We start from the raw sequence: 13,760 nt of genomic DNA, 5'->3' as shown, positions 1-13,760 counted from the left end.
GAATCCCTGGCTGAGTCTTAGAAATCATGAGTTTAACATGCAGAAATGTTGGCTAGCCAAGAATCCTTAATTTGTTCTGATGCCTTCAAATAGGCAGTTACTCAGTTATGGCAGATACTGCAGTTCAGTTATGTGACGTTGAGTGCCTTTCAGAACAGAATCCAGTTATGAAACGAGTGGAATATAAAAAGTACATTTTAACAAAGTGTTTGTGTAATAAGCTCACAAAGAGGTTAGGCAGTGTTGTTTCACCTGCGTTCTTCACAGAGCATTTTGTAGTGCGTAATTATGAATTGGATTGAGCAGATGAAGTATTTCCACCTTAACTGAGAAAAACATAGCAAAGAGAACCATTTCTATTCATCCAGTGATTCTGACTCTGAAGACGATGAACCCAGGAGATTCCATGTAGAAATAAAACCTGTCCAGCCAAATAGTCTCTCTCAGTATACCATGCCTTCCTTGGATGAATTAAAAGTATCTATAGGGAACATCACTCTTTCTCCAGCTGTCTCTGTAAGTTATTTTGTTCCTTGTGTTTTTGGTGTATAGAAGAGAAAAAGTGACCTTTAATTTCTAGTGGGTTTTTTGTTCAGAATTTATTCTAGTTTCAAATGCAACAATACTTTTTTTTCTTTACAAGTACACTAGGTCATCTTCGGTACACATTATTGCAGTTTAAGTAATGCTTCTCAGATTTTAACTTCTGAGTCTTGAGAGTGCTCATTCCTTTTCTTTCTGCTGTTGCCACCACAGCACATTTGAACACACTGGAGTTAGCTAAGCCTGGATTTTAATGTAGTTTACTAATTGCTATTTCATAATATACAAACTTTTGAAACAGATTATGTGATGTGGATACATGTAACATTTGCATCTTTGTTGATCTGTTCTGTCAACCCACCAATTGATCCTTTGTACGATGATATTACCTATAAATGGTATCAGAGAATGCTAGTACAGTATTCATATCACAATAAGAATGGCTCTGATTTTGATGAAAGTACTGTGCATAACATATGAAAATAATAATGATTTTTCTCTACTTTTTTCCCCACATTTTGAAAGCAGAGACACAGTCCTGTAAGTACAGAATGGCTTTTTATTCACATTTTTAGATTAAAACCAAATAAGTGTAGTATTTGAGGGAAGTTACTACAAAGAACTTAGAAATATTTTTATATATGCGCTGTGTGATATATAAACTGTTTAGTTTTGCTACCCTAACCTGTAAAGGGATTTGGTAGTACTGCACCCTCTGTCAGCTCTACAGTGTTTGTTGCTGCCTTTTCTAACTGTTGTGGAGGATGCACACTAGCTGTGCCCTGGCTCGTGTTCTGATCTTATACAGGCTTAAGCTCAGAATGCTTTGCCTGGCATTGAGAGCAATGTATCTTTTAGAAAGTTGAGTGCAAATAAGAACCCTGTCACTATTAAGTTAGGTTTTTGACAGCTGCTAAACCAATTTATTCCTCTCTTTTTTTTCCTTCTTTTTTTTTTACCCTTTTTCAGGCACTAATGAATCCAAATTCATCAAGTAAGTGTGAGTCTTTAACTTCTAATCTATTTATGTTAGGTTTTTTGACATAATGTGAATTGGGTTATTTCTTTTTTAATTGTTGAAGAAATAAATTTACTGACTGTATTTTAAATGGAAAAGAAAACCACTTCTCTTGTAAGTTGTAGGTATCTCTTACATTTATGTATACAGACAAGCATACTCAGCTCTTACTCTGTGTTCTGGGAAGCAGATAAGGCTATGTATGGCAGTGATGAGGAACGAATCTAAGAGCCAAAGGGGGAGCCCCAGTGGAAAAGACTCCTGTGCAAGTTTTCCAAACTCTTCTTCCCACTCAAGATTAGTATGATCCAAGATCCAGCAAAGCACACTTCCTTGATTTTGTGATCAAATACAGATGGTGTCTTGGTTTGAGCTAGAAAACAGCTCTGTACTGAGGGCAGAAAGAATGTACTCCAAAGGAGTATATAAACAAATAAACGTACTTGCACAGAATTGTAGGTTAAATGGAAATACTATCTACAAAAATAAACAAAATACCAAAGGTACCAAGGTAGACGCATTTATATACATGCAGAATCAATCCTCTCCTAGCCCTCCTGGCTAACCCCTCAAGACAGGCCTCACACTAGGACTGAATTAGTCATCAGTAAGCCTCAACCAGCCAAGCATTTCTCCACCACACACTTGGCCCAGTAGGCCTCACTGCCCCCACCCTGAGCAGACCTGTTAGGCCTCACCATGCAGCTGGAAAATAGCTTGTCAGAGTGGGCATACTCCCTCCAAGCAATAGGAGCAACCATGGGCTCAAAGCAAGGTTGGAGAGAGAGAGACTGGATGATCTGCTCTATATATACAGACATAAAGGAACAGGGAATAGAGTAACAATTTACCGTAGCTTGTACCTCCCCCTAAGAGGTTCTAGTCTCTGGAGCACTTTGATCTGTATGGTTATACCAGTTAACCTACTAAACCTGCAGCCTGTGGCTATGGAGATAGTGGGCAGAGCATTAGTCTCTAATCTGTAGGTTCTTTTTCAGTGTGAAACCAAGCCAGCTTTGCTGAAGAATACTATTGTTTTTGAACAGTATAATTCAAAAGAAGAAATTTCCAGTGAACAATATTTGCTCTCAAAATATATTGCTTTCTTTTGTCTTCACCTATTAGGAGGTATTTCCGAAGTATCTGAATTATATTATCAGAAATAATGTATTTTCTCTTTTCCATTTTAGTAATTCATAGTTAGTTTGAAATTGCAGCTGTTATTTACTGTCTTCTTACAGTGACATTGACATTTTTATTTTGCTCACAGTTTTGGCAATAATACTCTGTCTTTTGCTTAGGTGAAGAGTTAAAATCAAAGCCTTCTGCTCCAGCAAATGAGTAAGTACAAATTTAAAATTCTGTCAATTACATTTTTGCAGGAATTTGGTCTCATTTTGATCAACTACTCATAAAGTCATTGGAAATGCTAGCTGACTGCTATTTTACGTTGGGCATCTATTGCCTCGTAAGAGGTAAAGAGTAATTATGTAACAGTGGAGATTTCTGTTAGTTTGTTTTCCCTTTTCCCATTTTCCAATCACTTGTTTCATTCTGATCTGTATCATTTATAATGGCATGATTACAAAATATTTATCTTTATTAAAATCACATTTTTTTAAATAAAACAGGTTTAGTTTTTGTCCTGTAGTGCTCCCTGATTAAGTATTTTAAGATTACAAGCCCCAGAGGTGGACAGGTGTGTAGACTTTGCTTGTACATACTGAAATAAAATGATGGGAAGGTACATGTGTCTTTGAAAATGACTGACGTTTGTCTTACGCTATGAAGTATGCCCACACACAAACTTGCACCAGTCTGTCAGTTCAGATAGTCTCCTTATAGGCAAATAATTTTCTTGATCTGCAGTTTATAGGTACTTTTGATTTTTAGATGCAAAGGCTAACTAATAAAGAGGAACATATCAAGCTGTTGTGCATTTTTTGTTTATGCTCTAATTTATAACTTTTAATATAGAAAGGGGAACAGTGACCTACTGGCATGGGATCCACTCTTCAGCAGTTCTCTTGAGTCTTCTTCTTCTGCTTCTTTGACTTCTTCATCCTCCTCAGGTAAAATATTTGGTAGTAGAAAATATTTTCTCTATATACTTAAGTGTGTTCTGTTGTTGGTTTTTTAGTTCTTGCAAGGAGACATACCTTGACTGGTGAAAGAGCTTTGTCAAGCAGTATACTATCATGGAAGTAATAAGGGTGCACTGTATCAGGCTTTGAAGCTAGGGAGCAATGGTGAAGAGGGACAGTAAGCATATCAGGAAAACTCAGTCTTTCTTATGCCTTAGTTTTATCACCTTCCCTCACATGCAAAAAAAATTGATCACCCTCTAGTGTTTTTTTCAGCTAGTAGGACTGGGAGAGTGTATGGAGGTTGTCACAGCAGCTGTGTGACAAACTGAGCTTGCACGGTGAACATGGGTGGGTTTCTTCTTTCCAGGAAAAGTCCAGTGAGCTATGGAGAAAGCTTTTCTGTGAGGAGCTTGTTTCCTGTAGGAAACCATGATTCTGTTAGGAGGTGTGGAGGCATAATCCATTGGGAGAAGGTTAAAAATCGCAGAACCGAGACTAGAATTAAGGGGGAATTTCTGGTACCACCTGAAAGCAGGGATATTAGGAGGAAAAGGGTGGTCCAGCGAGTATACGAGGCAGAAGACAAGTGTTGCTTGGAAACGTTGAGGTACAGAATTCTAGAGGGATATTTGTGTGCACAGAACACTGGTGTGGCTGGCTTCCCTGAAGCCTGATCTTTGGGGAAAAAAAATCACAAAAACAGTCGATTGTTACACTTGAAAGACAGTAAAGGAGAAGGAGGAGGAGGAGGAGGAGGGAAAATAACATGAGTGGGTATGTGTGTTGAAGAGGCTGAGAGCAGATGATGTTGAGAAACTTGTTGAGAAAAAAAGAACAAAACAAGATATTATGGCTGTGTTCTGTGTTTGGACTTGCTTAGTAAAAACTATTGACTTAAATTATTTATGTTGCTTATCTCAGAGGATGTAAAGTAGGATATTAATTACTAACAATGCAGATATGCTGTTTCTGTAGTTCTTTTCATTCTGCCCACTATCTGTTTTCCAGACTCTGATGTCTTAATGCAGAGAATCTTTTCCTTCCACACGCCTGAGAAATATTTAGCAGTTTCTACGAGCTCTGTTTCATACTTCAAAAACTGTAATAGATCTCACTTGTTCACAGTCATGGCTTTCATAGCTGGTTGCCTCCGTGCTTAAATGTACAGACTGAAGAATAGTAAATATATGTATCAGGTACATTTATTAATAGGAGAATTCTGCACAGCTGGTGTCAGTTGTTCTTGGCCTTATTATTATCCTTTTAGCAGCAACCAGCATATCTGTGTAATCCTTTGGATTTTAAATGGAACTTATTTTTTCAGTGCAAATTAGCATTCCTTTAATATGCTGAAAAGAAGTGGCCCTTTCTCATTCTGTTTTGCTGTCTTGGTCCAGTGTTAAGAGTCTGTAGAGGAAGACAGAGGATACCTAATTTGTTTTCCTGGTGGCTGTTAATGTGTCCATAGCTTGATACATGCTGATGGAAGGTCGAAGCTGATTAGGAAATGTACCAAGTTCTGCAGCCGGGAGGGACGGTGCGGAGAAAATAGTCTTTGGCAGATAAGTAGTGACAGATAATTTGGATCCATAATAATCTCTGTAGCCATATCTGGAGGGGAGTGGGAGGAGGCATCATCTGCCTGAGCCCTCTCAGCCAAAAGGGAGCCCTGCATTTTGTTGGCATTGGTGGAATGTAGTGTCCTGTAGGTACTAGGTGATTTTTAGATAAAAGATGTCTGTGCTTTGGCAAGCTTTGTCTGCTGATTAATTATTTTAAGGATTGTTGTTCCAGAAGTTAACTAGCATATTTACACTTGTGAAATGATCCATGGAGTTAATAGAAAGTGAGCAGTCTAAAGTATAACAAATCACTAATACAGCTGGGGGAAAAAATACTGGATCAATGTCAGTCATGTTTAAATCAACTTCTGGTACTCATTCACCTACACTTACATTCTAAAGACTTCCAAAAATACACAGCTTTGACCTGATTGTGTTTTATCTTCAACTTGAATTTTAATGCAGGTAAAGTGATGCTTCGAGTTTCTGAAAATCTCAATCCAAAACTTAAATTGCATAAATTCATAGGGTTTTATCCATCATATCTGCATATCATGGTTTAACATGTCCCACAGATTACTTTTTTTCCTTTTTAGTGTTACAGCTTTGCTTTGGATATTGTTTTGTAACTCTGTGTTAATCATTGGACACTTAAACTACCGTGGTATTTGAGCAGACAGTACTTTATGCATCACTGAAGTAAACTTTGGTCATCCATGAATAATCTTGCTTTATTAGGAGTTTAAGCTAACTTTGTTATCTTGAACAAACACAAGACACATTTTTTAGCCAGCTATAAATACTGTAAAAATGCTTCTTTTTATTTGTCTTCCTTGTTTTCACTTTTTAACATATACTCGTTGCTTTTTGAGTAGTATTTATAGTAGGATTTTAAAGCCTTTGCATGATATTTAAAATATCTTCAAGGAAGGGAAAGATGTGTTCAAAGTCTCTTTATATGGGCTTAGGGAATGTATTTGTTTATGACAAAAGGATCACTGCAGAGAGAACTTTTGATCTAAACTTCTAAACATACTGCTTTCTTTTTTGATTCTTCATGTCACTCTGCTGTTGCTTCTAGCTTTGCCAATGTGCAAGATGTCAAGAACTGAACTAACCTTACATTTTCTGCTTCTGTTGTCATCTGCAACAGCCAAGAGCAGGGAATACTCATGGAAAACTCCAGTTTTCCAGCATCCTGAAGATTATAGGATGAGAGAGAAAATAAACTGGGGAGAATGATGCATTGTTCATACACTTGGGAACCATTTATGGGCTAATACAGACAGAAGGATATCAAACAATCTCATAATGACATTGTCTTCATTGGCCAGACAGCCATTTATGGTGGGCATATCTATTACAGATGTTCAGGTTAAGAGGATAAAAATGTTTGGAAGGAACAGGATAGGAGAGCTTTGATTAAATAACTTTGATTAAATAACTTTGAAATAAATTAAAAGCAGAAATCTATGGAGAGGGGAAAAATGGATTAGGACACAAGAAAGAAAAGACAAAGTGAGAGGAAGTTAAACCATTACAGGGAGTAAATCAGAGGAATAACGAAAGTCGTAAGTCCTCAAGTGGAGAGAAACACAGTAAATTACTTTTGGGCTTACTCAAAAACCAGAAACTTGCTCAGTTGGCAGTATGAATGAAGAACATGTGATATGTGACTGATCGTTTGGCTTTTCTCTTTTATTTCTAAGTGTGGTATTTTTAGCCTAGTAGAGCAGCTGTTTTGGCTGATGTGTTGCTGGCTGGTAATCCTCATGCAGTCATTAGTGAATACTTCTTTGCATATTGATGTTTTTATCTTTTCAATGTTGGTCCTACTTTCAATTCTTCCCTTTTCCTTCAGCTACCCTAAAAGAGCACAGTAGGAGCTCCTCCTCATCTACCACTGATTTACCTGGTTGTAGAGTATCTCAGTCTTTGCTTGGACACCAGACAGATTCTGGGTCTACAAGCCCATCCTCACCTGACTTTACTATTAGCACTTTGTGCAAATCTGGTGTTACAGCAGCACCATCAGGGAGTACCGGTACTTTATCCGATGTTTCACAGTCTCAGAGTCAGTGGATTTCCTTTGCTGATGAACTTCTTGCAGTTAGACACACAAGCACAGACAACAAGGAACCCCAAAGATTGCATTTTAAAACTGAAAATGCCTGCCTTGCCTCTTCTGCTTTGCTTGAGATTTCTCCTGATAGCTGTGTTTCTGAGGATCAAAGTGACCTTTTCAATAATACTATATGCCATGAACAATTATTCATTGAAGAAACTGGCACTGCTGCTGAAATTTCTTCCGCATCATCTTCAGCACTACTGGACTATAGTTCAGTGTCTTCTTGTGCTCATACAAACAAGGGTATGGCAAGCATGCATTGTGTACTGCTCTTTGCTAATGACTGACTCCAAAAAGCAAGCTTTTGACTCATTTTTCTTTTTGTTGTGACCATGTACCTGATGTTAAAATTAACTCATCTTACTCAGAATGTACTAAACTGCTTGTTCGCACCAGCTTCTTTGAAAGTAAGGACAATGAAGTAAATAGCTTGAAATAAGAGGAAAAAAATGAAATTATTGCATAAAATCCATTGATTTTTCTAGAAGCAGGAGTGTAGTTTTGTGGGATGTCAGACAGCAGTGAGATGTGAAAGATTAAGTGATTGATTTTGGAAAAAACCAGTTCTATTCCTATATGAATTTTTGGTAGATGTTTTCATATCAAATTAAGTTCAATAAATTGGGTTTTAAATTGTTCCTTTTTAACACTCAGTATTTTGAAGTGCAGATGATGTGTGATAGTAACACAGCATGGTGAGAGGCCAAATGACGAGCACATTTGGCAAGTGTACCATGATCTACGAGTATCATGATACTGCAGCAGGCTGCTCTGTTTGGCACACAACTGATGTTGTAAGAATTATAAAGGAACAACTAATATTTTAAAGTTAATTTATCTGGGGACATTTGAGTTTCCAACTCTGAAGGTGGATATTTTCACTGTTAGCCTCATTTCTTTTTTCCCATGTCAGTGATGACACTCCTGTGCTTAAATGATAGCAGAGTTATACTGAGTGCCTGAGAAGATGCCATACTTAGAAGTTACATTTCAAAATAACTAATGGCTTTAAGTAAAAAAGCACCATCCAGAATAATTTGAGATGTAACAGGACATGCTGCAACAACGTAGTTGTAAATTAGGATTTCAGTCTATTTTCAAGTTAATTTTAGGTCTGGCATACTCATTGGATGGCATCTAACATTTATTTTGAAATATATTCTACTCTGTTCAGAAAAGTGACTTTGTAAAAGTGGCATCTTTGTACTGCCACCACCATCTGTTAGTTGCTTCTGATATCTTGGCTAAGAGAATAAGGAATTAGTGTGTTCTTACACTCAGTGGAATGAATTAACTCTTACACTGGTGTGTTCTTACTGAAGTCAGTGGAATTTCAGTGGCCAATATCTGGTGTAAATACAATTATGCCATTATCAGCGAGGACCAAATAAGAATTTCCACTGAATTTTCCATTCATGGTGAGGCATGAAAGACTGTCCTATATTCTGAATTCTTAGAGCTGATGCATACAAGGAAATTTGGGTAAAACCATCTCTTTACATACAACCTCGAAAAATAGTTGATATAAAATCATTTGAAAGCAAGGAGAAAAACCATGATGCCATTTTTAGAGTCACTTTTCAGGGTATCACATGACCCTATTTTAAAAGCATTTATGATTTGTTTTTTTTTTTAAAGAACTTCCTATAGAAACATAACTACCACTTATTCTATGTGAGTGAGTCCATATTTATGTTACTTGTTATTTTTCTAATACTTATTTTCTTATATTGCTTTCTTTCAGCAAGACCCACAACTCCTCTTTCTGTAGGCACCATTGTACCCCCTCCAAGGCCTGCTTCAAGACCAAAGCTGTCTACCGGAAAACTCAGTGGGATTAATGAAATAGTATGTATTGATTGCTTTGTAAATGCTTCATCATAACATCATTTCAGATAGGCCATGTGTTTACACTGTTGCAGTGGAGTTAATGTCCAGGCAGTATTCAAGAAATCACATAGGCAGCTTTCCACCATCGTGACAGAGTCATGGAAGTTGTTTGCATTAGCTGTATTGCTGTAACAGAACAATTCTTTACACAACCACAGAGGTCTAAAGCATACTACTCATTGACTGAATGCTTTCAATTAAACAAATCAATAATTTGGTAATGAAAGACTATGATGCATATGAGATTGAAGTTTTCAAAATGTGAAATACTAGCAAAGAAATTAACAAAGCTCCATTGATTTAGGAATATCACCAAAGGTTTGGGGAATGAATGGTATTAAGTAGATCTTTATCAGTCATGTGTTGACTCAGGTACCCTACTGTGACTTCTCCTTGCCCTTGGTGCTATTTGGTAGAGATGGGAGTTGCAGTAGCTGCCAGTTGAGTAGTGAGAGGTTGCATGCTACCTGCAGTGCAGGTGCACCTGGCGATAAGGAATGTGGCAAAGAATGTAAATACCAAAACAGCGTATCAGACCAAGCCATGCTTAATTTCCTCTGTGAATATTAGGATTCTTATTTGACTTATTGATTCTGAAAGATGGTTAAGATCTTCTTAAATGTCTTCCAAAGCAGCAAGATGTCTTCACTGTGTTCTTGCTGTGAACAAAATTCTGGACTTAGACTTTGACAAAACTGAAACCTTTTTTAAGTGTTTTTCATGTTTCTACGGTCAGAATAAGATCAAAATACAGTTCATTTTGAGATTCTTATATTATGTCAATATAAACCTCTAGTAATTGCTCTTAGACCAAAGAATCTGTTCTTCCCATCATCATAAATAGAAAGAATTTAGCTGATACTGTTGATTCTGCACAAAGTGAGATTCATTTTGTGCTGTTCTTTTAGAAAATGGGCTGTAATCTGGATACAGGTGGAAGACCACCAGCTCAGTATACATCAACTACTTTTATAATTTCCAGCCTGTATATAAGCCCTGTACCAAATAACAAGTGGAGTAGAACCAGACTAAACAAAAATCCAACCAGTTACTCAGAAAAACACATGCTTCATAAGTTCCAGTACCTTGTAGATAGCTTAGTCCCAAAATAATCATTAGTTACATGAACCATAAAACCATCCAGGATTTTGGACGACTTTTGCAGATCTGTAGGCCATCCTCCTGCAACTGTTTTTGTTGCCCTTGCCTGGGCTCACTTCCAGTTTGCTCTGTAAATCCATATTTCCTGTGTACATATGTAGGGCTGTAGGCTTAGATTCTGCTACTGTGTTATGGTACAATTGATTGACAGGATGCTGCATAATGAAATGTATTAGACTCGACTACTGAAGCTAAAAAAAAATATTATCTATGGAATAGTGGAATCACTTCCAGTGGAAAATGTGGGGGCTCTGTTTTACACCAAAAGCTAGGTTAGAGAAAGCATTAAAGGAGATACATTGAGCAACACTATGAAATTGATTTGGGCATGAAATTAAGAACACTTTTATTTCCTCTCTTGAAAACCACTTTGTGTAATACTCTTAAAATCTCTTTTGTTCAGCCTAGACCATTCAGCCCTCCATCAGCCTGTAACTCAAGTCCACCTCCTGCAGCTCCATTGGCACGTGCAGAGAGTATTTCCTCAATATCCTCTTCTGCTTCTCTCAGTGCAGCGAACACACCTACAGTTGGTAAATTAACAATTTTAACTTATTTTAGATCTAGCATAATTCTGTCAGTAGATTCCATCTGTTAGGAAAAAGATTCATTGGAGTTAGTTGTTCTATATGTGAGTCTTCAATGCTGGTCTTGAAGTCAAGGTATTTCAAGCATCCTTATCAATACCTGCTTAAAAATGACACTCAAAAGACAGGACAGTGGATTTAATTAGATTAGACCATAGATCCAATGAGGTCATGCTCTATAGGGAAATATATTTCAAGCTTAATATTCCATGAATTCTTATTTGATATGCTTGTATATCCATTCATCAAGCACAGGGGGTTACCATTTATCTGTTTGGAAGATGCATAGATGCAAAAATATTTTGGGATCCTGGAAAATTTGAATGAACATAAATGTTCACAGAATTGAGTTATTTTCTTTTTTGTTGGTTATCCAATAATTGCAATTTCCAAAAAGAAATGCGGGAGAGTACCTGTGCAGATACAGACAGTGAGGTGGATTAGGAACTAGTTACAAGATAGAATTCAAAGAGTGGTGATCAGGACCATCTAGAGAGCTGTAACTGGTGGAGTCCCCCAGGGATCAGTGCTGGGTCCAGTGCTGTTCAGCATCTTCATCAATGACATTGATGGGAGCACAGAGTGTCTGCTCAGCAAGTCTGCTGCTGACACCAAGCTGGGAGGCTTGGCTGATACAGCTGCAGGCTGTGTGGCTATCTAGCGAGACTTGAACAGACTGGAGAGCTGGGCACAGAGGAACCAGATGAGGTTGAACAAGGACAAGTGCAGAGTTCTGCATCTGGGGAGGAATAATAAACTGCATCAGTACAGACTGGGAGGTGATCTGCTGGAGAGCAGTCCTGTGGAGAGGGACCCGGGAGTCCTGGTGGATAACAAGTTATCCATGGGACTGCAGTGTGCCCTTGTGGCCAAGAAGACCAATGGGATCCTGGGGTATATTAAGAAGAGTATATCCAGCAGATACACCTCCTCCCTCTCTACTCTGTCCTGGTGAGACCTTATCTTGAATACTGTGTTCAGTTTTTGGCTCCCCAGTTTAAGAGGGCCAGGGATCTGCTGGAGAGGGTCCAGTGGAGGGCTACGAGGATGATTAGGGGACTGGAGGGCATGGCTTATGAGGAGAGGCTGAGGGACCTGGGGCCTTTTAGTCTAGAGAAGAGAAGACTTAGAGGGCATTTAATAAATATTTATAAATATCTGAAGGCTGAGTGTCAGAAGGGAGGGGATGACAACAGGCTATTCTCACTTGCTCCTTGTGACAGGACAAGGAGCAATGAGTGTAAGTTGCAGCACAGGAGGTTCCACCTCAACACAAGGGGGAACTTCTTTACTGTAAGGGTCCCAGAGCACTGGAACAGGCTCCCCAGAGAGGTTGTGGAGTCTCCTTCTCTGGAGCCTTTCAGTGCCTATCTGGATGTATTCCTCTGTGACCTAAGCTAGATTGTATGGTCCTGCTCTGGCAGGAAGATTGGACTTGATGATCTCTTTGGGTCCCTTCCAACCGCTGACATCCTGTGATCCTGTGATGAGGAAGGATGTAAGAAGTGTGTGTTGAGACCAAGAGATTTGACATGGCCTGGCAAAACCAAACAAGACCAGTTCTGTCTGCAGTGACTGTATGAATTAAGTAGTCCTGGAGAGCTGGGAGGATTAGTGCAGACAGCTGAATGAATCTGGGGGAAAAGGACGTACCCTGCCCTGCTCTCACTATTCTTTTGACTTTGGCACAATCTGGTGTTTCCTTTACCCCATTTGTTCTTTGTACTGGAGAATTTATCCTAATTTATCTTCTTTTCCAGGCAAACTTTAAGGCATACATAATTGAATGCTTCTTATGTGCTTTAGCTTTGTTTTCATTTTCAAAGTATTTTTAATGCAATTTTTTAACATGTATTTTTGCATGAAATATTTTGTTTTCTTGCAATGTTTTGTTTCATTTAAATGTAATAGAGGATGATCTTTTGATTGGAAAGCTTCCTACAATTGAAAAGATTTATGAGACACCAACAGGTATTGTACTCAAAGCAGATTTACATGTTAACTAATCATCCTAACATGCTACACTTAATAAAATTTTCTTAATTTGTTCCTGGTATCAGGAAGATACAAGTAGCTTGAAGTCTCAACTGCTAACAGGTTACATGTTGCAGAAATCACCAAAACTAGGTGTAACCACTTCTATATAGTCTTCTGTAGACAGTTATGTCTTTCTGTCTACTTCCCTGCCCCCCACACAAGCTGCAGCTTGGTCTTGCTTCTTCAGTTTGTCGTTACTTTCTTTCAAGCAAAGTGAATAGATTTTTACTTTGACAATCCTTGTTCTCCTAAGACAAGTATGCAAAAATGTTTATAGATTTACATATAATACAAATCTTTGAAGGTACACATAGTAAAAAATATTTTTATGACAGATGTTTAGCCAGTGTTAAAATTGTCAAAATCTTTGTTCCTAAACTGAACTCAAATTGTCTGACCCAGTTTATTTATTTGCCATTTTCGTGGTGCATGATGCCATCTTTTAAATCTGCAGTTCAGCAACCTCCTTGAGTGTATTGGTGCAACTATCTGCATGTCAGTGCAGCTCATGGGCTGTTAATGACTTTTGGGGCTGGGATAGGTAGCAGGACATGAAAGCTGCTTTTGCTATCACTGCTGAAGGTTCTGGAACTGAAGCCTTTTGCTGGACTGCAGCCTGATAAGCTGCAGGGCTGCCTTGGTGCAGCATTGTGATGTCCCATCCTTATGAATGCTCACAGCAAGTGTAGAAGGCCCAATGCACTGTTGTATTTTCAGCTGCAAAGCAACAAAACATCTAGGTGAAAT

The 13,760-nt window shown here is 38.2% G+C and overlaps 1 protein-coding gene across 1 annotated transcript in view; it reads left to right on the top strand.

Moving 5' to 3' along the window:
- Positions 1 to 13,760, top strand: part of FCHO2 (FCH and mu domain containing endocytic adaptor 2) — a 104,336-nt gene that overhangs the window by 74,613 nt on the left and 15,963 nt on the right. Inside the window, exons 13-19 of the mRNA XM_064140377.1 lie at positions 338 to 516; positions 1,069 to 1,083; positions 1,513 to 1,537; positions 2,863 to 2,902; positions 3,539 to 3,633; positions 9,083 to 9,186; positions 10,793 to 10,922. Coding sequence (XP_063996447.1) covers positions 338 to 516; positions 1,069 to 1,083; positions 1,513 to 1,537; positions 2,863 to 2,902; positions 3,539 to 3,633; positions 9,083 to 9,186; positions 10,793 to 10,922 — 588 coding nt within the window. The remainder of the gene's footprint in view (positions 1 to 337; positions 517 to 1,068; positions 1,084 to 1,512; positions 1,538 to 2,862; positions 2,903 to 3,538; positions 3,634 to 9,082; positions 9,187 to 10,792; positions 10,923 to 13,760) is intronic.

This window comes from Pogoniulus pusillus, chromosome Z, assembly GCF_015220805.1.
Source record: "Pogoniulus pusillus isolate bPogPus1 chromosome Z, bPogPus1.pri, whole genome shotgun sequence".
Taxonomy (NCBI): Eukaryota; Metazoa; Chordata; class Aves; order Piciformes; family Lybiidae; genus Pogoniulus; species Pogoniulus pusillus.
Note: the sequence above shows the minus strand (reverse complement) of the source record. Positions and strands in the feature narration are given on the sequence as shown.